The sequence below is a fragment of the Oncorhynchus keta genome, chromosome 18, assembly GCF_023373465.1.
Source record: "Oncorhynchus keta strain PuntledgeMale-10-30-2019 chromosome 18, Oket_V2, whole genome shotgun sequence".
NCBI classification, from domain to species: Eukaryota; Metazoa; Chordata; class Actinopteri; order Salmoniformes; family Salmonidae; genus Oncorhynchus; species Oncorhynchus keta.
The window spans coordinates 16162086-16185202 of NC_068438.1; the positions used below are offsets into that span (position 1 = coordinate 16162086).

At 42.4% G+C, this 23117-nt stretch overlaps 1 protein-coding gene across 3 annotated transcripts; it reads left to right on the forward strand.

Annotated features, from left to right (window-relative positions):
* Positions 1-92: 92 nt before the first annotated feature.
* Positions 93-22920, forward strand: LOC118397348 (structural maintenance of chromosomes protein 4). 3 transcript variants are annotated; one of them, XM_035792004.2, is made up of 23 exons: positions 93-252; positions 1756-1915; positions 2881-3071; positions 3641-3832; positions 4793-4969; positions 6869-7033; positions 9662-9789; positions 9967-10107; positions 10344-10494; positions 11716-11880; positions 11975-12208; positions 12367-12552; positions 13287-13448; positions 16464-16689; positions 16791-16870; positions 16977-17129; positions 18270-18396; positions 20119-20308; positions 20436-20754; positions 21073-21255; positions 21635-21867; positions 22035-22218; positions 22582-22920. In XM_035792004.2, the coding sequence occupies exons 2-23, from the start codon at positions 1774-1776 to the stop codon at positions 22738-22740; spliced, it is 3888 nt and encodes a 1295-aa protein (XP_035647897.1). In that variant the 5' UTR covers positions 93-252; positions 1756-1773; the 3' UTR covers positions 22741-22920. The 3 variants fall into 3 exon arrangements, with proteins under 3 accessions (XP_035647897.1, XP_035647898.1, XP_035647899.1); XM_035792005.2 differs by lacking the exon at positions 93-252 and adding an exon at positions 1159-1257; XM_035792006.2 differs by lacking the exons at positions 93-252; positions 1756-1915 and adding an exon at positions 2010-2165.
* Positions 22921-23117: the final 197 nt, after the last annotated feature.

Genomic DNA, 23117 nt, shown 5'->3' on the forward strand with positions numbered 1-23117 from the left:
TGAATTTCTTGTTTTTTGACCAATGAGGATCCATGGGTCCTTGCATCAGTTTGTAACGAATTTTGGTTCGACAACAGAGTTTAGGCGCCATTTACGAGAGAGAGTTTGCAGCGAGCTAACGATTTGACACGGGGTTGACTTTTAATCACTTTATTTTTTAGCTTCGCGATATCGAGAACCGTTTTCCAATAACCTTTTGAAAATATAGGGTGATACAGAGGGAATTGTTACAACAAGAACTTCGTCCGCAAGGTAAAACTGACATTGTAACTGAACACGAAAGAGTTAGCTAAAAGACAGCTCGTAAACTCGCTAGTTTATCAAACCATAACTAACGTTAACTAGCTACAGTAACTTGCCAGCAGGTTTGTGGGCACTTTTAGCCGGTTATGCATGTGGTTGTTGAGTTAGTTAGCTAATTGGATAACTTGAAGTGATCAGACGACAGCAAACTTTGCGAGCCAGTGCAAAGTAGCGTTAGCTAACTAGCTATCTAACTTGTAAGCAAAGTACCGGTTCCCCTAGTCATCTGTGCTCTAGTTGTGTGTTGGCTATCTAGTAGTTAATTTGTTCGTGGCTAACAGTTGACGTGAAAATCATGGCTAACAAAGACTAACTGGCTAGTTACAATGAACTACTTAACCAATCACGAAGTGTTCTAACCCGACTAACGCTAGCTAATTACCAGACATTAGTCAATAACGAGCTATAGTGTGTTAGCTAGCTAACGATACAGTAGATGGCTATTTCCACGTCTTCCCAGTTTAAGTAAACGTTCGCTAGATTAATATTTGCCATGTATAACGGTAACGTTAGCTAACTAGATTGCAAGTGGACAACTGAAGCATGACACTAACGTTACCGAACCCCCCCCAAGACTACTGTTAAGTCAGTTAACTGTTTTTATACACAGCATGTGACATTTATTCACACAGTGACGTTAGTGATATTGCTATTTAGAGAGCCATATTGTAGCTACCTTAGATTAGTAGTGACATAACTATCGATCTGTCAAATAAATTAAACTGAAGCTGGTCATCTTGGACTACTGAGTGCAGCCTACATGGCGCTAATGGTAAAGTAACTCTGACTCTGATTGGCTACTTCAGTGCTATGACTTTATTTTGCACATTTAACTCCATCTTTTGCTAACTAGTTCGCCGTACCGCTTGCTTTGCTTTTGAGCTCCGTTGGCGTTACTGACAGCCTGTAACGTCACCATTTTTGTATTTTAGTTACACGCACTTGACTTGTCCGGTAACTTATCAGTTAATTTCTCTATAACGAAGTGAAATTTGGTGGATGTTGTCAGTTTAGACTAATATAATCACGTTATTTGACTGGAAGAGATTCGAGTTAGACAGCGCGTTCATTTTTATTCGTCGGGGGGTTAAATTGCAGTTGTCAAATATTCTCTATTACCGATTAGAGAATATGGTTGCATCTCTGACCCTCGTGTATATCCACTAATAACATTTGTTTAAAACGATACATATTTAGAAAAGAATCTAAAACAAACCATGTTAGATCTGGGGTCTTATCAGACAGCAGACTGGCCATTTATTTGCAACTTTATAATTGACGGTGTAACTCAGTATAGCAAAGAATATAGGTTGGATCAAATGGCCGATTGTGATTGGGAAATGACGGAGGGGGGTAACGGGGTGCTGCTTCACGTTGACTATCAATTGTGGAGAGGTGATTGGCAAGAGAACACCTACTGGATTTAACTTTTACTCCTGTGATTTGGATTAGATCTTTAGATTCTAAATCATGCCAGCCAAAACGTCGAAAAGTTCAACTGCTTCCAAGTCTAGAGGGAAAGGGTCGCAGCCTCGGGATGACTCCGAAGACGAGTTGGACGTACCTCTTAAAGAAGCGAACTCCAATGGCCAAGAGGCACCGCCGACAAATTGTAAGTAACAAAGGGTGTTTTGGTGTCTGCATCTAAATAAGTTGCGCGTCTACTCAATGGCAACGTGTTTTGTTGAATGTTAGTGCGTGATGGTTGAGTCCAACTGGCACAGTTGTGTTATTCATAACACGAAGCTTGCTGGTTCGTTTTTCAAACGTAAGCAAGGCATTAATAAACGTCTCTTGTGATTTTTGAGATTATTATAATGGTAGCGTGTGTGCTTTTGTCTCCAGCCTGCGCAACTTGCAAGGTAATTTATTTTTGGATATTCATGCTTTTGAACGATTCTATGTTAGACAATCATAACCATGATTCTATATCTTTCGGTTTATTTAACTTTGGTGAATGGTTTGTCAAGAGATCTTCGTCCGAAAACAATAACCATATTTGACATGTCTACTCTCGATTTAGCAAGTATTATGGTTGGAGCGTTTGTTGGCCGAAAACTATTGTCATTGTCATATTTTACTGCTTATTTGTATTTTTTTACTGAGCACAACAATGGACTTGAGACCAAGCGTTTTGTCATTGTGATATGGTACCGTAATCGGTGTGCATTTGTAGCAAAGCTAGATTTTTATTCATTTGTTTGGATTGGAAAGTAGGTTATGGTGTGGGGGAAACGACTTGGAATCAGATGTTCGAAATATTATGATAATTATTTGTCGTTGGTGAGTGCATATTGTGTATTTACGTTTCAATGTGAGCGTTTGTGAAAGGGGTCACTTCAAGCCTTCGTTTATGATTCAGTTATTCTTGTTAGAATTTAGTTTTGTGAACAGAGATATTAAATGTGCGAGTTAGAATCCGATCTTCTTCTGGAGACTTTATGCCTCCACTGTGACTAGCTCTATAATGCTTATATGTTTGTTTGTTTTTTTACTTCACTACCCCTCCCCCATACACCAGTGTCCCCACCTGAAATGAATCGCACTGTGGAATAAAAGTTCAACTCTTTGCCCTAGATCCGGCTCCCAGGGAGGGTGCCGATGCTGTTGATAATCGAAGTTTGGAGGAGATTCTTGGTAGCATCCCTCCACCCCCGCCCCCAGCAATGACCAATGAACCAGGCTCTCCTCGCTTGATGATAACACATATAGTTAATCAGAACTTCAAATCTTACGCTGGTGAGCAGATTCTGGGCCCTTTCCATAAGGTATGAAAAAAACATACCAACTCCCCGTTTTGGCTCTTTTACAACACTAGGAATTGTTTTTGTGTTTAAATCATTGTATCAGTATGGGTTGTTGTCCATTTCCTCAACTTTTATTTGTATTGGTTTTATCTTCAGTGATAGTAGTACTTGGATAGTTGTAATTTTATTGATTATATTTATTTGATCAGATTTACCAGATAAAGTTGTCTCCCTAGTTTGCAGCATCTCACACTCCTCCATTTTGCTTTGTGCTTGTCTTTCACACTAGTGGTGATCTAGCTGTGTCTTGTCTGCTACAAATAGATTTTCTGCTAACTTCACCCCTAACATATTGTATCTGATGGTTGCTCTCTTTATTGCATCATGGACACAGGTGCAGCAAAATAACCTCAGTGGGTGTATTTAAGAATATATGTTAAGGGGCCACCATTTTAATCCAGCAGCATTTTCTACATGGTCAAAGCGGTCTAAAATTGGATTGTGAATATGGTTTTAGTTTGATTTGAACAGATTGTGAATACATTTTTACCCCCACCCTCTTAATTTCTCTCTTTCTCTCCCTTCCCTAGCGCTTTTCCTGTATCATTGGTCCAAATGGCAGTGGGAAGTCCAACGTGATAGATTCAATGCTCTTTGTGTTCGGCTATAGGGCTAAAAAAATCAGATCCAAAAAACTCTCTGTGCTGATTCACAGCTCTGACCTACACAAGGATGTGCAGAGCTGCACAGTGGAAGTGCATTTTCAGAAAATTATTGACAAGGTAACACACACACTTATGCTTGGTCAGCTGTACCAAAACGATTACATTTTATAAAGCGATTTGGGTAAAGGGGCAGAATTGTTTTGTTGTTGATAAAATAATCAATGTTTTTTTTAGGGTTTAGCTATAAATGACTTGTATGCATTTAGCTTAGTGTTTTCACACTAATGACTGCAACAAAGACTCGGAATAGCCATTTGAAGTTAAAGCTGAAAGTCAAGTAAATTACAAACTTTGCCATCATAGTTTCTTTATTTGTGATTTTACGTTGATAAGAACTTCAAAGGGAAGGATGTTTTTTTTATTTTCGTTTAATGGTGGTTAAATTAATGTTGGTGGACAATAGTTTCTGTACAAACCTAGAATACTGTATATATTAACATGCAGCGGTAGGAAAATACTTTTCTGGGTTTTAAAAACATATTGTACTACTGTACTACTATTGTAGTAAGGTAATTAACTACATAATTGACATTTAATGTAAAATAATCTCTTTGCAGTTTTTTGAGCCCAGTCAATTCAATATAACAATCTCCTAATACTGCAGCTTTAAGCCTATACACATAGTATGTATTTCTCTACTAAAAACTTGGTTATAGCTATTCTGTTTTTGCCTCCCTTCATATCTTGACTACAATTTATTTTCTATTGTCTCAAAATTGAAGTTAATAAACGACATGAATCTTACGTTTTGATAAATGTGCAAGTTAAATACATCTTAAATTATTACTTGTTATCACCCAATTATTTGTTAACAGCAACATTTTTGTGGTTGAGGCTTCACTTTCATATATCTGTGTGTTTTAGATGGATACTTACCTGTCTTTGGGGGGGGGTTGTATTGCTATGCATTTTTTGTCCTGAGTGTGTTCTGAAGACTGGGTCTAAACTGATGTTTCTTGTGTGTGTGTGTGTGTGTGTGTGTGTGTGTGTGTGTGTGTGTGTGTGTGTCCGAGTCAGGAAGGAGATGACTACGAAGTCATCCCCAACAGCAAGTTCTATGTTTCCAGAACTGCCAGCAAAGACAATTCCTCGTCCTACCACATCAATGGCAAGAAGGCCACTTTTAAAGATGTGGGAACGCTGCTGCGTAGCCATGGCATTGACCTGGACCACAACAGATTTCTGATTTTACAGGTAATTAAGTAGTTTATTTTAAATTTCATTTTTAGTTTTCCTTTCAGCTTGACTTTGATCCCTCCTGTGTCACACATCCCATCCTGTAAAAGCTTTGCTGCTCAGCCTTTCACTCAGGGGAAAGCAGGTATTATGCCTGAGTGGCCTGTTAAAGCGTGAAAAAGACTTGGACTGCTATAGCAGCGCATCATGGTTTGAAACAATGTTGAAAAGGTGCGAACCATCATTTGCTGCTTTAGTATTTTAAGAAAAATCAAACATTCCTGGATTTGTCTAGTAGAGACTCGGGTCAGTTTTGGGCCCCCTTTACCTGCCACGCTATAGCAGCACGTAAATATTGGTGTGAGAATAGACCCCAATATTAGCTGTGCTGCTTCAGTGTGGCAGGATCAAGCATCCACTCTTCATTTCTATCATTTGAGTGCATGATTAGGTCTTCAGTTTGGGTTTCGTTGGAATTACCTTTCATGGAATGTAATGCCAATGTGTATTTCAAAGACATTACATTTTATTGTTTGTGTTGGGTCATATTTGCTGCTTTTGTCTGTCATGGTCCAAACTAATACATTTTCGAATTTATATTTTTATTTATTAATACATTTTTGGAACATCCTGTGGTGTTCAGGGGTTGTTTGAAGAACAAGCCAGTCTACTTGTTGCACAATTCACTTTTGGTTTTCTAGTACCTATCAACTCTTGGCTCAATTAGATTACTATTTTTTTATTGACTAGTGAGTATTGGGTAACCACTAGTTGTTGTGCTATATCTGATATCTATTTTGTGAGAAGATGTAGGTTCTGTCCTGTCTTAATTTGTGCTGTTTTCTTCATCTCTCTGCTGAAATGTTAAGTGATTTTGAGCTCACTGAATATGACAGGGTTGTTCTGACTTAGGCAAGAAGCTTTAGTTTGTTCTCCAAAGTCACTCAGGGGAAGCTGCCTATTTAGTGTACTGGTCAGCTTTTTTTCCCCATGTATAGTTTTTTTGTGTTTAATTGTGTGTGGGGGGGGGATCTCAACACACAACACAGGATTAAAACTAGATTGACCAATCTTAATATGTAGGCCAGTATTTAGTCTTGTGTTTTTCAGAAATGTTTCAAGGACTGTTACGTCAAGGACTACACCTTGTCTATGACATGGAAAGGAAATTAATAATGTTATTAAAACACAGGCACCAGTTACATTTGCCAGATGCATTTCTTTCTTGACCTCATAAAATGTAAAACTTTTATTGTAGTGGTTCCAATTGATGATGTTTAAGTGATTGTTATTCCCTTTTTGCAATGCATTATTTTGTCATGGATATGGACAAACATTTTATGTAGGCTTGTGGTTTGTCTGTGTTGTGGGTACAGTTATGTGCAGTGAAAGTTATTATTTGAGGCTCTGGTGTGTGTGGGTTGGGAAGGTGTGTGAGAAGTACAGTACACACAACTCCAAAATGTACTGCAAAAAGCCCATATGACTGGCTGCCCATAAACTGTAGGGATATATTATCATAAAGGAGAGGTTGAAAAACAGTGTTTTTATGAGGGGTTATCATAACACCAGCAAAGTTTCCGCAATGCTTTAGTGAGCAGAGCAAGCATTTTATTTCAAATCATCAAGAACAAAATTGCTGTTTGACATTCCCACAGAAGTTGCTCTCTTTCTGGTTTTAGCCCAGGTTAGTTTGAATTGCATTTTAGCTCGCTTGCGAGAGGGTGTATTTTTCCCCTCATTGCTTTTCAAGGACAAACTACCCATGTCAATTCTAGGATGGGAATCAGGTGGTCTCGAACACGAAATTGATCCAAGGTGTGTGGTTGTTATAGCTTCTTCCCACCATAAATGATACAGTATTATAACATACAGTGTGTCCTTGCTTGCGTCCCTCCCTCCCTGTGCATTGGTCAGGGTGAGGTGGAGCAGATAGCCATGATGAAGCCCAAGGGGCAGACGGAGCATGACGAGGGCATGCTGGAATACCTTGAGGACATTATTGGCTCCTGCCGTCTGAAGCAGCCCATCCACACCCTGAGCCGCCGCGTGGAGCTCCTCAACGAGCAGAGGGGAGAGAAGGTGAGAAACAGCCCCAGTAACAAGACATTAATCCATTTGTTGTATTTGTATAAAATGTTTTTTATTTTTTACATGTTTTTACTTTTTGAAATTGATGGTTTCTGCTGTGGGGGTGTATAGGGTGTGTTAGGGGGCTGTTTCACTGTGAGGTATGCTGTGTCTTGGCCAAGCTGAATGCCCCTGGCCTGACACCTGCCTCTCCTTACAAGGCAGCAAATTATCCCTTCACCCCTCTCACACACACACACACACACACACACACAACCCTCTACTCAGAGATCGCTGTGTCTAGGCTAATCCCTCATGCTTGTTTGTTACATTTTTGATTGTTGTGCCAAAAACGATTGCAATGCAATCAGTCATTTAATTATTATTTTTAATAGGGGGGTGAGCAAAGAAATAAGAACAGGATGCAAGAGTGATATTTATAAAAATAAAAAAATAAAAAATAATAATAATTATCGAAGGCATTTGATGAACAGCCCCGGATTAGATTTTATTAGAAATGTGTTAGTAATTATGTGAGCAGGGGGTGAAGTTTGGCTGATAATTACCAGATTTTGTTAGTATATTTATTTGTATTGCAGTACTAGTGACATATTGTTATTTGGGTATGGTGTTGGAGCTACAGTGTGCCAGCCAGGTTAACAGGGTAGCAATTCATTTGAAGTGAAATACTGGATGTCGGTTGAGGCCAGCCGGTTCAGTAAATCTCTTGCAGGCTACGCTAATATCACATCACTATTTAGGCCTGTTTGCAAAAAAAAAATAAAACATGTTTCTCCCTGTACTGTATGTAATGTATTAACTAATTGATCAGTCTTGTGATTGTTTTTATTACTTAAACATATTTTATTATTTTCCATGGGTAACATGATTTAGACTTTGGTTCATGCAGCTTTATAGTTGTCAGAGCAGTGGTGTAAAAATACTTTAAAGTACTTAAGTTGTTTTTGGGGGCTATCTTTACTATTAATATTTTTGACAGTTATATTCCTAAAGAAAATTGTGATTTTTACTCTGTACACTTTCCCTGCTGACACCCAAAAGTACTCGTTACATTTTGAATGCTTTGCAGGACAGTAAAATGGTCCGATTCCCATAATTATGAAGAGGTCATCCCTACTGCCTCTGATCTTGCGGACTCACTAAACACAAATGCTTCGTTTGTAAATTATGTCTGAGTGTTGGGAGTGTACCCCTGGCTATCTGTAAATAAAAAAATTGTGCCTAATGGTTTGCTTAATATAAGAAATGTAGAAATGATTCATACTTAAGCACATTTTAGTAATTACATTTACTTTTGATACTTAAGTATATTTAAAAACAAATATTTTTACTCAAATGGTATTTTACTGGGTGTCTTTTACTTGAGTAATTTTCTATTAAGGTATCTTTACTTTTACTCAAGTATGACAATTGGGTACTTTGTCCACCACTGAGTCAGAGGTCTCTTTAGTATTCAGAAATCTGCATTTTCATAATGGAGACCATAAAAAATTATCTGCATTTTAAACCATATCACCTGAAATGTTATATTGAAAGTTTTTTTGGGGGGGGGGGGTGCAACTAATCAATTTTCTTTACACAAAATACATTCCGCAGAAAATGGCTTTTTATTTTTTTTCCATCAGATGAGAACAAGTGCAATGCTAACAGACAAGTAAATTACTTTACAATGGAAAAAGCCAGGTGTTTTTTGCAAAAACAATGCATAGCCATCATTTCAGATGTTTATCATAGAAAGGATATAGCCATCTACATTTTCTAGTTAATCTTGCATTTTAACTTGCTAAAACTACCAGAGAAAAGTACACATCACTCAGTGCTGTCTAGTGATCCGATGTCGGTTTGTGAATGGTGGAATTTGATTGGGCAAGAAGAGAGCAAAGATATTTCATCCAAGTGGTGAAGTGAAACTGGAGCCCAAATTTCTTCCTTTAATGCTCAGTCCTTTTACATTCATGATTTGGAATGAAACCTGACTGAAGCAGAGCAGAATTTACAATAAGAAGCATTTTAGATCTGCGTTTCCAAACGCAGTAAGATAAATAAAATATGCGTTGTAGCTTTCCTTTTCTCTGTGAAAAACGTAGAATCCTTTGTTAACGCAACACCTGCAGTAGATATCACAGTAAAAAAAAAATAGTGGCAATACCACATACACAGGGTCAAATGCTGTGTTGAGGCATGACCAGTTTTGACTGTCCTCATCTTATTAGACTAAGGGTGGCATTGTGCAGTTTAGGATTCTATCACACTACTGCCTTTATCCAAGTTATATATTTTCCTTTTACTCTGTTTTGTCCACATTTGACCAAATCACATATGCCATTTGACTGAATAAATAGGGCATCATTTTGGCACTGAAGCCAAATTTAACCTTAGACTGGGAGTAAAATTGTACTTGTTGGGAAAGCTCAGGGTTTAGCTTTAATTTATCAATGAATGTCAGGCATGGTCAATCAGTACAAAACAAAATTCTAAGCACGCCTGAGAAGGAACAAAAGTAAACTCCTATGTATTCAGGGATTGATCTTATGACAATTCAGCATGAATGTTTAAGTCCAAGTGCTATAGCCTCTGTCTTCCTGTTGTATCATTTTACAGACTATGTTTGTTTTCCAGCTAAACAGGGTCAAAATGGTGGAGAAGGAGAAGACTGCTCTGGAGGGAGAGAAGAACACAGCCGTGGAGTTCCTCACTCTGGAGAATGATATTTTCAAACAAAAGAGCCAGCTCTGCCAGTACTATGTGTGAGTATTACAACCACACAGAGGCTTGCTATATTTAGTGTTTTTTTACTAACAAGAAATCAGGTTTGAAAGAATCTGGGAGGAAGGTTTGCTATAGTTGGATGCAGTTAACACAGATGCTAACTTTTTAGAGGTCATATGTCCTGGTTGACCAGCGTGTGATTGTTTCTTTGTCAGCCATGACCTCCAGAAGAGAGTGGCCAACAAAGAGGAGGAGAAGCAGAGGATCCAATATGACACCAAGGAACTCACAGAGAAAAATAACAACATCGCTGAGGAAATGGAGAAGAAGAACCGAGACCTGAAAAACGTGGAGAAGTAGGCTTTGTATTTTTCATTTGTTATTCATGGCTTTTGTTGCTTACATGGAAATTGATATCAAAAAGACAAATTGATGAACACAATATAGTCGTAAAGTGACTGTCAGTCTTCAGTGCAATAATGTTATGAAATGGAGAATGTTCATAGACCTGCTGGTGACCAGCAATACAGAAGTAAAATTAGCAGTAATTTGTTTGATTGCCATAATGTCCATGTTGTGTGATTTCTCTCAGGAAACAAGGCAAGCTGACCAAGTACATTGAGGGCCAGAAGGAGAAGTTTACCCAGCTGGACCTGCAGGATGTGGAGGTCCGAGAGAAACTGAAGCACACCAAGAGTAAGACCAAGAAACTACAGAAACAACTGGAGAAGGACAAGGAGAAGGTGTGCATGTGTCCCTTTTGCTGTGAACATAATTCAGGTCTATGTAATTGAGGCTTCAGTGATTCCATTTGGGGGTTGGGGGTGGTATTGTAACGTTTACCATTTATCATATTAGGCCATCTCTGTGTGTAGGTGTAGCTTATGGCGGCTCTCCAAATCGATACGTTAGGAGGCTGTGGTTGTGGCGAATGTGCTACATAACTTACAGGTCATACTCTTAAACAAACACAATGGTGCTCTGTCCTCTCAAGACAGGCCAGCACCAATGACCTGACACTTCACTTTTATTCTGTTTATTTTGTCACCTGGCCAAAGCGAAACACAGCCACTCGTAATACAATTTCCCTCCCTATACAAACACAAGGCCTGTTGTGCTGAGACCCGGAGAAGGCATTGCGCAGGGATTTACAGATGACCTTATTAGTAATTGCCATATTGTGTAATTACACATTTTATTTTTACTTACATCAATGCAACAAAAACAAGCGTGTTCATTTTTATTCCAGTAACTTGCTTGGGATTGGCTCTGGGTGGGCGAGGGTGTGCATCACACTATTGAATAGATTTTTTAAAAATAGATTTTCTGTCACGAGGTCCCCCTAAAAAAAATATATTGTTACATTGCTGAGATTAGAATGGATTGATGAAGTTTCTGGTCTACCTGATTTATTTAATAAGAGAAACTCCTCCAGTTGGCCACTAGGGGGTTGTGAACACAAAACACGAAACCCTCCAAGGCATGACTGCTTGGCGCTCTGCTGCCTCTCTTGCTTTCTCCCATGCTCTTTTCTCTCCATGGGCTCCCTTTTTGCTCTCTCCCCACTCACACACTCAATATGCTCCAAGTCTGTCTTTTCTCTCCCCCTGTTCTGCAGCCTGTATGATACAGCACCAGTGGCTGTGATTTGGCAGTGTGGTGTTGGGTTGTGGAGGCCGGGTAGAGCAGAGCAGGTCTCTGGGGAGCCATGTTCTGCAGTGTGGTAGTGAAGTATGGCCTTCTGTAACACTACCAGCAGCCACATTCACTCTTCACTAACAGTTAACCCTGCTAGCTTGGCCTCCTCTACTCCCGCTCACCACCCTGCCCACTGGAGAGGGGTGAGGGTCAGACTGCCTTCCAGTCTGATGGAGGTGCTCCTAATTGTTTGCTAGTTGTATGTTTTGATCTTTCCTGGCTTAAGGTTGTATCTCACCTAGAGTCTCATCTTTCCTCTCCGTCAGCTGGAGGAGGTGCGTAACGTGCCGGCCAGCAGTGAGAAGACCATCTCTGAGGCGTCTGCGTGCAGGGAGGAGTTGGAGAAACAGAAGGGGAAGGAGGAGGAGAAACTGAAGGAAGTGATGGCGAGTCTGAAGGAGGAGACCAGCGGCCTGCAGCAGGAGAAGGAGGTGGGTGTCTTTCATGAATTGACTGATATCCCTTTCCCCCTGGTATTCTATGATCACATAAGAGTGGCTATTATTCCTCTGACTCTGACCCCAGACTAAGGAAAAGGAGCTGATGGAGCTGAGTAAGGCTGTGAACGAGACACGCTCCTGTCAGGACGTGGCCCAGTCTGAGCTGGACATCTACCTGAGTCGCCACAACACCGCTGTGACCCAGCTAAACACGGCCAAGCAGTCCCTTCAGACCACCACCGACACGCTGCGAGACCGCCGCACCGCCATCAAAGAGCTGCAGGTCAACATACCCCAGTGTGAGCAGGAGCTCAAGAAGGTACGTTGGTGTGTGTGTGTGGGAGGGTCTCGAGCGTTGAGCGGGTTCATAAGGTTAGGGGTGGACTATGGGATTTGTCGCAGTAAGATGCATGCATTTCAGGTTTCTGGATAACCGTGTGCTAACCAGTGTTGACTATATATTTCTGTCTGTTCCAGGATGAGGCGGAGCTGGAGCAGCTGCTACAAGCAGACGGACAGGCCAGGGAGCTGGTGAGGGACTTGAGGCAGAAGGTGGAGGAGGCCAAGAGCTCCCTGTCCTCTAACCGCAGCCGGGGGAAGGTGCTGGACGCCCTCATGCAGCAGAAGAGGAGCGGCAAGATCTCCGGCATCCTGGGACGACTAGTGAGGACCATGTGCATGTATAGACTACACCAGCGGTGTCAACCTCATTCCATAATGTTGGCTGGTTTTGCTTTTTTACATTCAATTTAGACCTAGACCAGTGGTTCTCAAACTGTGGGTCATACCCCCTAGTGGGGGGTATGCAATTTTGAAATTGGGTAGTGCATCAGCAGTTTTCCTCTTGTTATTGCAGACCGTAGCACTATTTATACTGTAACTTGTCCGAAATGTCCAGATCAACTAGCTCATGTCAGCTAAAGCTTTTTGGCTAGATATTTTAGCCCATAGATTTTGTTGTAATGTTTGTCACTCATATCACTTAACATTAGACATGGCAACATTTTATAGAATTGCAAGAAAATGTGCATTAAAACGGACACATTTTCTCTGCACCGCATGACAATGTGTGGAATTGCATGAAAGAGGGGTGTGAACAGTTTGGCATGAGAAGTGCTCATAGAAATAGACGTGGTGTGCCGGGGTGGATTTTCCCTAATGCTGGAAGGAGGGCCTGAGTAAAAAAAAAGTTTGGGAACCTCTGACATAGACAACCAGGTGAGGGGAGTTCCTTACTAATCAGTGACCTTAATTCATCAATCAAGTACAAGGGAGGGGCAAAATCCGGCAGACACTAGGCACTCTGGAATGAGTTTGACACATGGGCTACACATGTGGCAGCTGAGAGATGCACACACCCTTCTACACACTCAGTGAGACTGTTCTTGTCCCTTCAGGGTGACCTTGGGGCCATCGATGAGAAGTATGACATCGCCATCTCATCCAGCTGTGGCTCTCTGGACAACATCCTGGTGGACAGCATCGACACGGCCCAGAAATGTGTCAACTTCCTCAAGGCCCAGAATATCGGTGTGGCCACCTTTATCGGCCTGGACAAGGTGAGGACAACTCAAACACCTGGGGCCTCCTTTATCGATATTGTATAGAATCTATTCTAAAATACTACTTACGAACGGAATTTAGTATGTTCGTACGCATAGAAAGTGTGATTTATCAAACAATCCTACAAGCATCATATGCACACCGATAGGAGAGAACCACTGATAAATACCAATTGTTCTCAGTAATTGTGCACAACCTTGGCTATTTGCATTTTGAAAAGCATTTTGACCATATATGGTCAAAATCATCCCTTTAATGCCTGTGGGGAATATACAATGTCGTACCTTTAAAATACAACAGCGCAACCAAAAAAAAAAAAACAGTTTAGATTTGTATTTTTCAGAGACTGAAATGGAGGTGCTAGTGTCAGAGTACAACAAAAAAAGCTTTCTTTGGCTCGTTCAGTTTAACCAGTAAAAATGAAGACATGGCTATAAAGAAAGGACCATTACGACAATGAAGTTGCTTTGGCAATGGCAAATATAGGTAACACTCACCAATATGCCATCCATCATCAACAGCTCACTCCTGGAAGTGTTTCGACCAATATTTCTGTTTTGCAGAATGAATGAGACGTGCGTTCCACCTGGCTGCAGCAGCTTCTGCGCATCACGTAACCTATTACCTGCCCTTTAAGTGTCAACCTTCTGTTCACATAGTTGAAATCATTTTGGGATGGTTTATTTTTATGCCCATGTGGGCCATCTACTGCTCCGTTCGTATTTGGGTACCCATTGATGGCATCATGTCAAAGAAACCCCTCTTGACTTCAACCTCTGGTGCGATGGTGTGTTTTGCTGACGATTGCATCCAACACATGGGCTCATCCAGGGCTGTGATGCCGATTGGCAAGCTCCCATTGAAAAGTGCCCGTTGCCAAAACCCTGAGGGAGGATCGTGCTTAGATCTGCACCGGAATGGCATGCATTTTCCTTTTTAAAGCAGGTCTCAAATCCTCGCAAAAAATGTGCTTTTGGGAAATGAGATCTGATAAACCAATCTGGACTGTCAATTTGTTTTTATTTTTAAATCCCACCTATCTCTAAAAATGTGCTCTGCGGAGTGCAGCGTGTGACAAATTTTCTAACCGAGCAATATCAGCCTTCTCATTCAATTTCCTGTTATCTCAGTCTTCTATAGTATTTCAACAATGGTATCACTTTCACACATGCCTGTAACTTCACTTTATATGGATTTATTATTCTAACAAATACACTGTGGTCATATTATGATTATACAGTGCCTTGCGAAAGTATTCGGCCCCCTTGAACTTTGCGACCTTTTGCCACATTTCAGGCTTCAAACATAAAGATATAAAACTGTATTTTTTTTGTGAAGAATCAACAACAAGTGGGACACAATCATGAAGGAACAACATTTATTGGATATTTCAAACTTTTTTAACAAATCAAAAACTGAAAACGTGCAAAATTATTCAGCCCCTTTACTTTCAGTGCAGCAAACTCTCTCCAGAAGTTCAGTGAGGATCTCTGAATGATCCAATGTTGACTTAAATCACTAATGATGATAAATACAATCCACCTGTGTGTAATCAAGTCTCCGTATAAATGCACCTGCACTGTGATGGTCTCAGAGGTCCGTTAAAAGCGCAGAGAGCATCATGAAGAACAAGGAACACACCAGGCAGGTCCGAGATACTGTTGTGAAGAAGTTTAAAGCCGGATTTGGATACAAAAAGATTTCCCAAGCTTTAAACATCCCAAGGAGCACTGTGCAAGCGATAATATTGAAATGGATTGAACTTTTTGGCAACAATGCAAAACGTTATGTTTGGCGTAAAAGCAACACCCTGAACACACCATCCCCACTGTCAAACATGGTGGTGGAAGCATCATGGTTTGGGCTTGCTTTTCTTCTGCAGGGACAGGGAAGATGGTTCAAATTGATGGGAAGATGGATGGAGCCAAATACAGGACCATTCTGGAAGAAAACCTGATGGAGTCTGCAAAAGACCTGAGACTGGGATGGAGATTTGTCTACCAACAAGACAATGATCCAAAACATAAAGCAAAATCTACAATGAAATGGTTCAAAAATAAACATATCCAGGTGTTAGAATGGCCAAGTCAAAGTCCAGACCTGAATCCAATTGAGAATCTGTGGAAAGAACTAAAAACTGCTGTTCACAAATGCTCTCCATCCAACCTCACTGAGCTCGAGCTGTTTTGCAAGGAGGAATGGGAAAAAATGTCAGTCTCTCGATGTGCAAAACTGATAGAGACATACCCCAAGCGACTTACAGCTGTAATCGCAGCAAAAGGTGGCGCTACAAAGTATTAACTTAAGGGGGCTGAATAATTTTGCACGCCCAATTTTTCAGTTTTTGATTTGTTAAAAAAGTTTGAAATATCCAATAAATGTCGTTCCACTTCATGATTGTGTCCCACTTGTTGTTGATTCTTCACAAAAAAAATACAGTTTTATATCTTTATGTTGTAGCCTGAAATGTGGCAAAAGGTCGCAAAGTTCAAGGGGGCCGAATACTTTCGCAAGGCACTGTAGCTAGCCTGTGAAATGAAATTTTCAATGAAATTGAAAAATTATTGAATTATTACTCACATTTTCAACATATTTTCCCTGTTCAATGCTTGACCCTTTTTCCATCACTTGGCGTACAGATGGTCATGGCTGTGCATCAATTAACACACACACTGTCAAGCAAACATTCATATTGTGTGGAAATGATCCCACGCATGGTTTATTCATAGATTTGTGCTAATGCATGGTTGATAAAGGAGGTTTTTTACTCTCAGTTCAATTCTTCATGACAGTGATCTGGCTCAATTTGAGCTTTGCTCCAGTGAACCCCAGTTTGACTCCACCACGCATTCTCTGTCATGGGTTTGCTGCGGAGACAACTGGTACAAAGCCTTTACACTCAAATGTAACACCCTACAATAGTTTTTTTGGTTTTTTTTTTTTTGCCTTAGAGTTTTGTATGTCCCACATTGTAGCTAACACTTGGACCATCCAATCTCTTCCTGTCTCAGATGAAGGTGTGGGAGAATAAGATGGGGCCCATCTCCACCCCAGAGAACATCCCCCGTCTGTTTGACATGGTGCGGGTGCAGGATGAGAGTATGAAGCCAGCCTTCTACTTTGCCCTGAGGGACACCCTGGTGGCCAAGGACCTGGAGCAGGCAACACGGCTTGCCTTCCAGAAGGACAAGCGCTGGAGGGTGGTCACCATGCAGGGACAGATCATAGAGGTGGCTGGTGGGTAGACCGAGTGAGCTGGAGCTCATCTCTTCTCAGTGTTTCTCTATAGATGGTCTATATGGATGACATGTATGACACTATGCTCTGTCCCGTCTCAGGCACCATGACTGGAGGTGGAGGGAGAGTGATGCGGGGCAGGATGGGCTCCTCCATCGGCACTGAGGTCACCCAGCAGGAGGTGGGAGATCTTCTGGACACTCTTCTAGAGCTTTCTCTGGCCTCCAATCACTGCTATGGCTCACTTTAAGCTCTGTTGTGGTTAATGACCTGTCTTTTTGTGTCAGCTGGACCGTATGGAGAGCAAGCTGAATGAGAAGGTGGTGCAGCTGCAGGGCTGCCAGGAGAGGAAGCTGCAGCTGGAGGAGAAAGTCCAGCGACTCAGACAGCAGCTCAGAGACATGAAGAACACCCTGGAGAAATACACCAACAGCATGCAGGTTATATACACAATACAGATATGAAATGTATTCGATGTTGGTGTAATTCCTGTTCATCAGACTTGTTTAGGTAAAGCTGAATGTATGTAAGGCTGGCAGTGTTGTAGTGGAGCAACTAAACGCCTGAGTCACGAGTCCCTATGGCTAAAGTCATTTTTAATACATATTTACTTTGCAGTTCGTTCCCGTCTTTATTTTTCTGTTACATATTTGACATTGTGCCACTCACTGCGCTATCTGCAGGAAAACTTTGGAAAGCAAAACTATTGATTTGGACGTATTTGGTATTTTGGTTACGGAGTTTGTTCTTTGTGCTGGCTCGATGCTCGTCTTACCAGATGAGCCCCTCTTGATTTGGTAGAAGAAATGTGCCCAGCAACAACTATTAGCGGAAGATTTTAATGTGAGAATGGAAGTAATGCAAAGATTTCTCCTGTTGCGTAATGGTCATAATTGCCTGCCATATGCAATAGCCTATGAAACCCAGAAGTCCTTCATACACAGGCTCATACACATTTTATTTGATTTTAGGCCTAATGTTCAATAGTTATGTCAAATCAGTAATGTTTTGATGGGGTAAATGTTCTCTAGATGGAATTGGCTATTGCTCCTGTCAGATTGACCAGATTATTACTTGCATTAATTGTAACAGGCGCTCAGGTACTTTTTGTAATTGACTGATGTTTGTGTAGTTTCTTCTTTTTTTTGTGAGTGAAAAGTGAAGGGAGACTTGTCAGAACCTGGCCAGGGGATGCAGGGAAAAGACTGTTTTACTCGTAAAGCAGTTTATTTCTTAGCCAGGCAAAGCTAAATAGTAGGCTGGTGACTAGTGGTTACAGGGATGCAATAGTCTCGTGCGATGTGTAGCTTATGATTGGAGGTGGAGCTTGCCTGTCGCCCACACTCATCGCTTGCTCCCTTCGCCTAGACAACCAAACCCTCACTGCTCTGTGCACCCAATGCTGCTAATATTCTGCTTATCATAGTAGCCTATCGAGTCCACGTGCAAATGCATGTCACGGGAAGGAGAGTCCACATCAACAGTCATGAAAATCGGGACTTGAGTTGAGAGTACTACAACACTGGAGGCTGGTGATTGCAGGTGAGGCTGTGGTTGACAGTGTGTGTTTCTTTGCTCAGAGCTTGGCAGAGCAGGAGGCTCACCTGAAGCCTCAGATTAAAGAGCTGGAGGCCAATGTCCAGGCAGCTGCCCCTGACAAGAAACAACAGAAACAGTTGGAGAAGAGCCTGAAGGACTTCCAGAAAGGTGAGAACTTTGAAACCCAACTAACTTTATGAAGTTGAAGTAACTTAGAAATTGCAGGCTACACTCTGTGTCAGTTCCAGTCTTCAGAACAATGATCTGGCTCAATTTGAGCTTTGCTACAGTGAACCCCAGTCTGACTCCACTAGGCATTCTCTCTCATGGGTTTGCTGCGGAGACAACTGGTACATACAACTAGGGGTGTGCACATCATCATACTTGTATCTGTTTTATCACACTTGATACTCGTAATTGTATTTACTTGTGATCGGAAAACCCGGACTTGCGCTTTAAATGCCGGTAAAGCCTGTAACCCAAGTACTCTTTACTGCACTATCACTCAGTGCATCGCGATACTCCTTCACTCAGTGCATCGCGATACTCCTTCACTCAGTGCATCGCGATACTCCTTCACTCAGTGCATCGCGATACTCAGTGCATCGCGATACTCAGTGCATCGCGATACTCAGTGCATCGCGATACTCAGTGCATCGCGATACTCCTTCACTCATTGACACGTTGTTCAAATCAATTATCCCAACTGCTGAAAATGCACATGATTTACTAACTTAGTCCTATTAAATAATCTATGAAATGGGCTGATTAAATAATGCATGGCTGGCTACTGCTGCCTGCATTTATTCCAGACAGATTTAGGGTATTTGCTTGCCCCATGTATTGTTTCACTTTCGAAAAGAGCAAAACCTTTCTCTCCTGACACTGCTCAACCTACACCCCACAGATGTCTTTAGACAGCCGAACTAACCAATAGAGTTATGCATCTGCAGGAACTCCCCTCAAGCATCCCATTGGTTCCTTCATGTACACCCCCCCGTCCCTGCCTGTTGTGTACCAGTAGACAAGGTCCTTCGCTCCCGCCTGCTGGACACCTGCCCTCACCGTCGATAACAGAACTGTGGGAAAACAGTGCCCGACAGGTGGGGGTGAAAATCACAGCCCTACCTGTGTCTACTCCGGTACACAGCCCTACCGGTGTCTACTCCGGTACACAGCCCTACCGGTGTCTACTCCGGTACACAGCCCTACCGGTGTCTACTCCGGTACACAGCCCTACCGGTGTCTACTCCGGTACACAGCCCTACCGGTGTCTACTCCGGTACACAGCCCTACCGGTGTCTACTCCGGTACACAGCCCTACCGGTGTCTACTCCGGTACACAGCCCTACCGGTGTCTACTCCGGTACACAGCCGGTTAGGGTGATGCTTTGCTAGCTAGCTTGCTTGTTAGCCATCTAGCACAGTGACGTTCCCGCTTGCTGTGTACTGGAGTCCTCCTTTTGGACTAGCTGGCAGTGTCCTTCACACGCGCCTACCAAACTGTACTGGAGCGCCACTGTCTCCCCACTATGTACTGCAGTCATAGTTTAAAAATGGACCAATAGAAGTATAAAGAAGGATTCCTGTAGGTGCAGGAATTCCCAAATGCAGTTGCACCCTTCTCCACACTGAGTGATGGTGAGATGTGTGCAGGCAGCTGAAAATGACTATTCTCCGATCATGTATAATTACAAAAAATGGTCATGTCATATTCAGAAGATTTTCTATATGCGTTACGATACTGATTTTGTCTGATTACTCAGCACACCCCTAATTTACACCCCCCCACTAGACCTTTGAGGCTTAACCCCGCTCCTGTCTTGCATATAAATCTATTCTTTCCTGCCTCTCTCCCACTTTCCCTCTTCCCCTCCTTCTCTCTCTCAGACTTTGAGGCAGCCTCAAGTAAGGCAGGGAAGGTGGAGGCTGAGGTGAAGAGGCTCCACACCCTCATTGTGGACATCAACAGCCACAAGCTTAAGGCCCAGCAGGACAAACTGGATAAGGTCAACAAGGAGCTGGACGATTGCTCCTCAGCCATCACCAAGGCCCAGGTGGCCATCAAGACCGCAGGGCGGTAAGTGTCTATACACGTGTGCGCGCACATTCAGCTCCCATCGGGCAAAGGCTTCTGGTTGTGACTCTGTTACTGGGGCTTATCTGAGCTTTTCCTTAATGGCTGCTGCTCCCCTCCCTCCCCACAGTAACCTGAAGAAGTGTGAAGAGGGTGTAAGTCGCCTGGAGGGGGAGCTGGTGGAAAATGAGAAGAGCCTGGTAGACCTGACAGAGCATCTGACGAGGCTGGAGGAGGAGGCTGGGGAGATCATGAAAGCCTGCCAGGAGGCTGAGGCTGCACTGCCAGAGGTGCAGGAGCAGCACCAAGGGGTGGTGAGGGAGATCAAGGTCCTGCAGGAGCAAGAGCACGCTCTGCAGGAGGAGTCCCTTGGCGTCCGCCTCCGAGTGGAGCAGATAGACACCTCCATCACCGAACACACCAACAAGATCAAACACTGGCAGAGAGAGGTGGGTGGCAGGACCTTGTGTTTTGTGCGCATGTGAGATTCACGCTAGATTTGGTGTGTCTAGAGGTCTACCAACCATCCTGCTAGTTGCATTACCTGGTATCATCTGACAGACAGACAGACCCATATATTTTTCCTCTTCTGCTATTTATATTTTAGCCATTTAGATGTTCTTATCCAGGGTGACTTAGTTGGTCCATTCATCTTAAGATGGCTAGGTGGGACAGCCACATATCAGTCATAGTAATTACATTTTACATCAAGTAGCTATCGGCAAATTCAGAGCTAGGACTGACCATCCGTGTCCTGTCCTCCCCAGGCCTCTAAGCTTTCCCTTCATGCCATTGAGGACAAACCAGCGGAGGCGCTGCCCGCGCTGACCCCTGCTGACCTGGCGGCCATCAAGGGGCCTGACGTCATCACCAACCAGATCTCCCTAATGGAGGCCCGCTGTGCCCAGATGAAGCCCAACCTGGGAGCCATCACAGAGTACAAGAAGAAGGTACACACCCAGCTCTCTCTTGGTCAATCAATCAATTGTATTTATAAGCCCTTTTTACATCAGCCGATGTCACAAAGTGCTGTACAGAAACCCAGCCTAAAACCCCAAACGGCAAGCAATGCAGATGTAGGTCTAACCAAGCACCTTGCCACCATGTTTTTACTCTTGTCTGCTCAAGTTTCTTTCCCTCTAAGAGAAAAGTAATCGTTGAGTCATGTAGATGCCTACTGGAGAAATTTATTTGTACTGCTTTTCATCTTTTTTAGTGAATTTACCTTAACACTTTGTTCTAGCTCGCTATTTGTGTAGGTAGCTATGAAGTAAACACAACGATGGGGGACCAGTACAAATTAAAATAACTGTTTTCAATCTTCTGTAGGAGGAACTGTACCTGAAGCGTGTGGCTGAGTTGGATGAGATCACCACAGAGAGAGACAACTTCAAGCGTGGCTGTGAGGACCTGCGCAAGCAGAGACTCAACGAGTTCATGGCTGGCTTCAACATCATCACCAACCAGCTGAAGGAGAACTACCAGATGCTGACGCTAGGGGGTGACGCTGAGCTGGAGCTAGTCGACAGCCTGGACCCCTTCTCTGAGGGCATCATGTTCAGGTCAGCAGACACTGGCCCATCCCGTTGTTTATAACATATTTGTATCCATGATATATGAAATTGACCTATTTCCAACCTGGTTTCCCCTTTCTCCTAATTTTATTGTTGTATTCATTAAATGTATGAATGACTCTGGCTCATTCTCTTGTCTCTGTCCATGGCCACAGTGTGCGTCCCCCTAAGAAGAGCTGGAAGAAGATTTTCAACCTGTCTGGAGGAGAGAAGACCCTGAGCTCTCTGGCCCTGGTGTTTGCTCTGCACCACTTCAAGCCCACGCCCCTCTACTTCATGGATGAGATTGATGCAGCCCTGGACTTCAAGAACATCTCCATCGTGGCCTGTTACATTTATGTGAGTATTTCACATGCAACAGCTTTGAATAGTAATTGCCATTCTACTCCTAGTTGACTCAGTGAGGGACATGGGGTCAGCCCATCTATGTTAATCGTTAGTGTTGTGTAATGGGAGGAGCTGTGCTAAGGTGTACAGGCTATTGTGACAAATCCCCTGTTTTGCAAAGCCCTCTGGCAGCATGTTTGTCCATTGTTTTTTTTTTTCCTGTCTAGGCGGTTGGTGGTTAATTCTTCCCAGGCCACTTTTTTAAAAGAGCTTGACTCACATAACCACAGGAAAACATGATCCTTGAGATTTACAGCCTTTGATTTATCATTTGATGATCGAATGTTAATTTGTCCCTACTCCCTCTCTCTCCAGGAGCAAACCAAGAACGCTCAGTTCATCATCATCTCCCTGAGGAACAACATGTTTGAGATTGCTGACCGTCTGATCGGCATCTACAAAACCCACAACACCACTAAAAGCGTGGGAATCAACCCTAAAACCATTGTCTTCAAAGAGCCAATCTCAGTTTAGAACAGCAGTGACTCTGGTTTCTCCTTTAGCCACTCATAGTAAGATGTATAAACATGCATTTCTCTTTCCGGTTTACTGTTCTTTCACACCATGTATATAAAACCATGGCTTTATTCTATCACACTGCTGTCTTTCTTTTTTTTTTTTACTGATGAAGCTAATAAATCTTTTATAACCAGTCTTTGAATACTATAACTTGACTCAATGAAATATTCTGTAACCCTAAATGGGACATGTTGCACTGGAAGACTTGAGGGGAAGTACTATCACAATGCGCTATAGGTCTTCCATCTTGAACACATGAAGACTGGCTATATGGTCAACAGCGAGGAGCTGAGAGAGAAATTATATGAATTTCACGCCTCATTGACAATTCT

What these genes read in the sequence shown, in the direction of transcription:
- LOC118397348 (XM_035792004.2), top strand. Translation starts at nt 1,774, where the DNA reads ATGCCAGCCAAAACGTCGAAAAGTTCAACTGCTTCCAAGTCTAGAGGG. An exon ending in ACAGATTTCTGATTTTACAG is followed by an intron (nt 4,970 to 6,868) that starts GTAATTAAGTAG and finishes TGCATTGGTCAG; the next exon opens with GGTGAGGTGGAGCAGATAGC. An exon ending in GCCTGCAGCAGGAGAAGGAG is followed by an intron (nt 11,881 to 11,974) that starts GTGGGTGTCTTT and finishes CTCTGACCCCAG; the next exon opens with ACTAAGGAAAAGGAGCTGAT.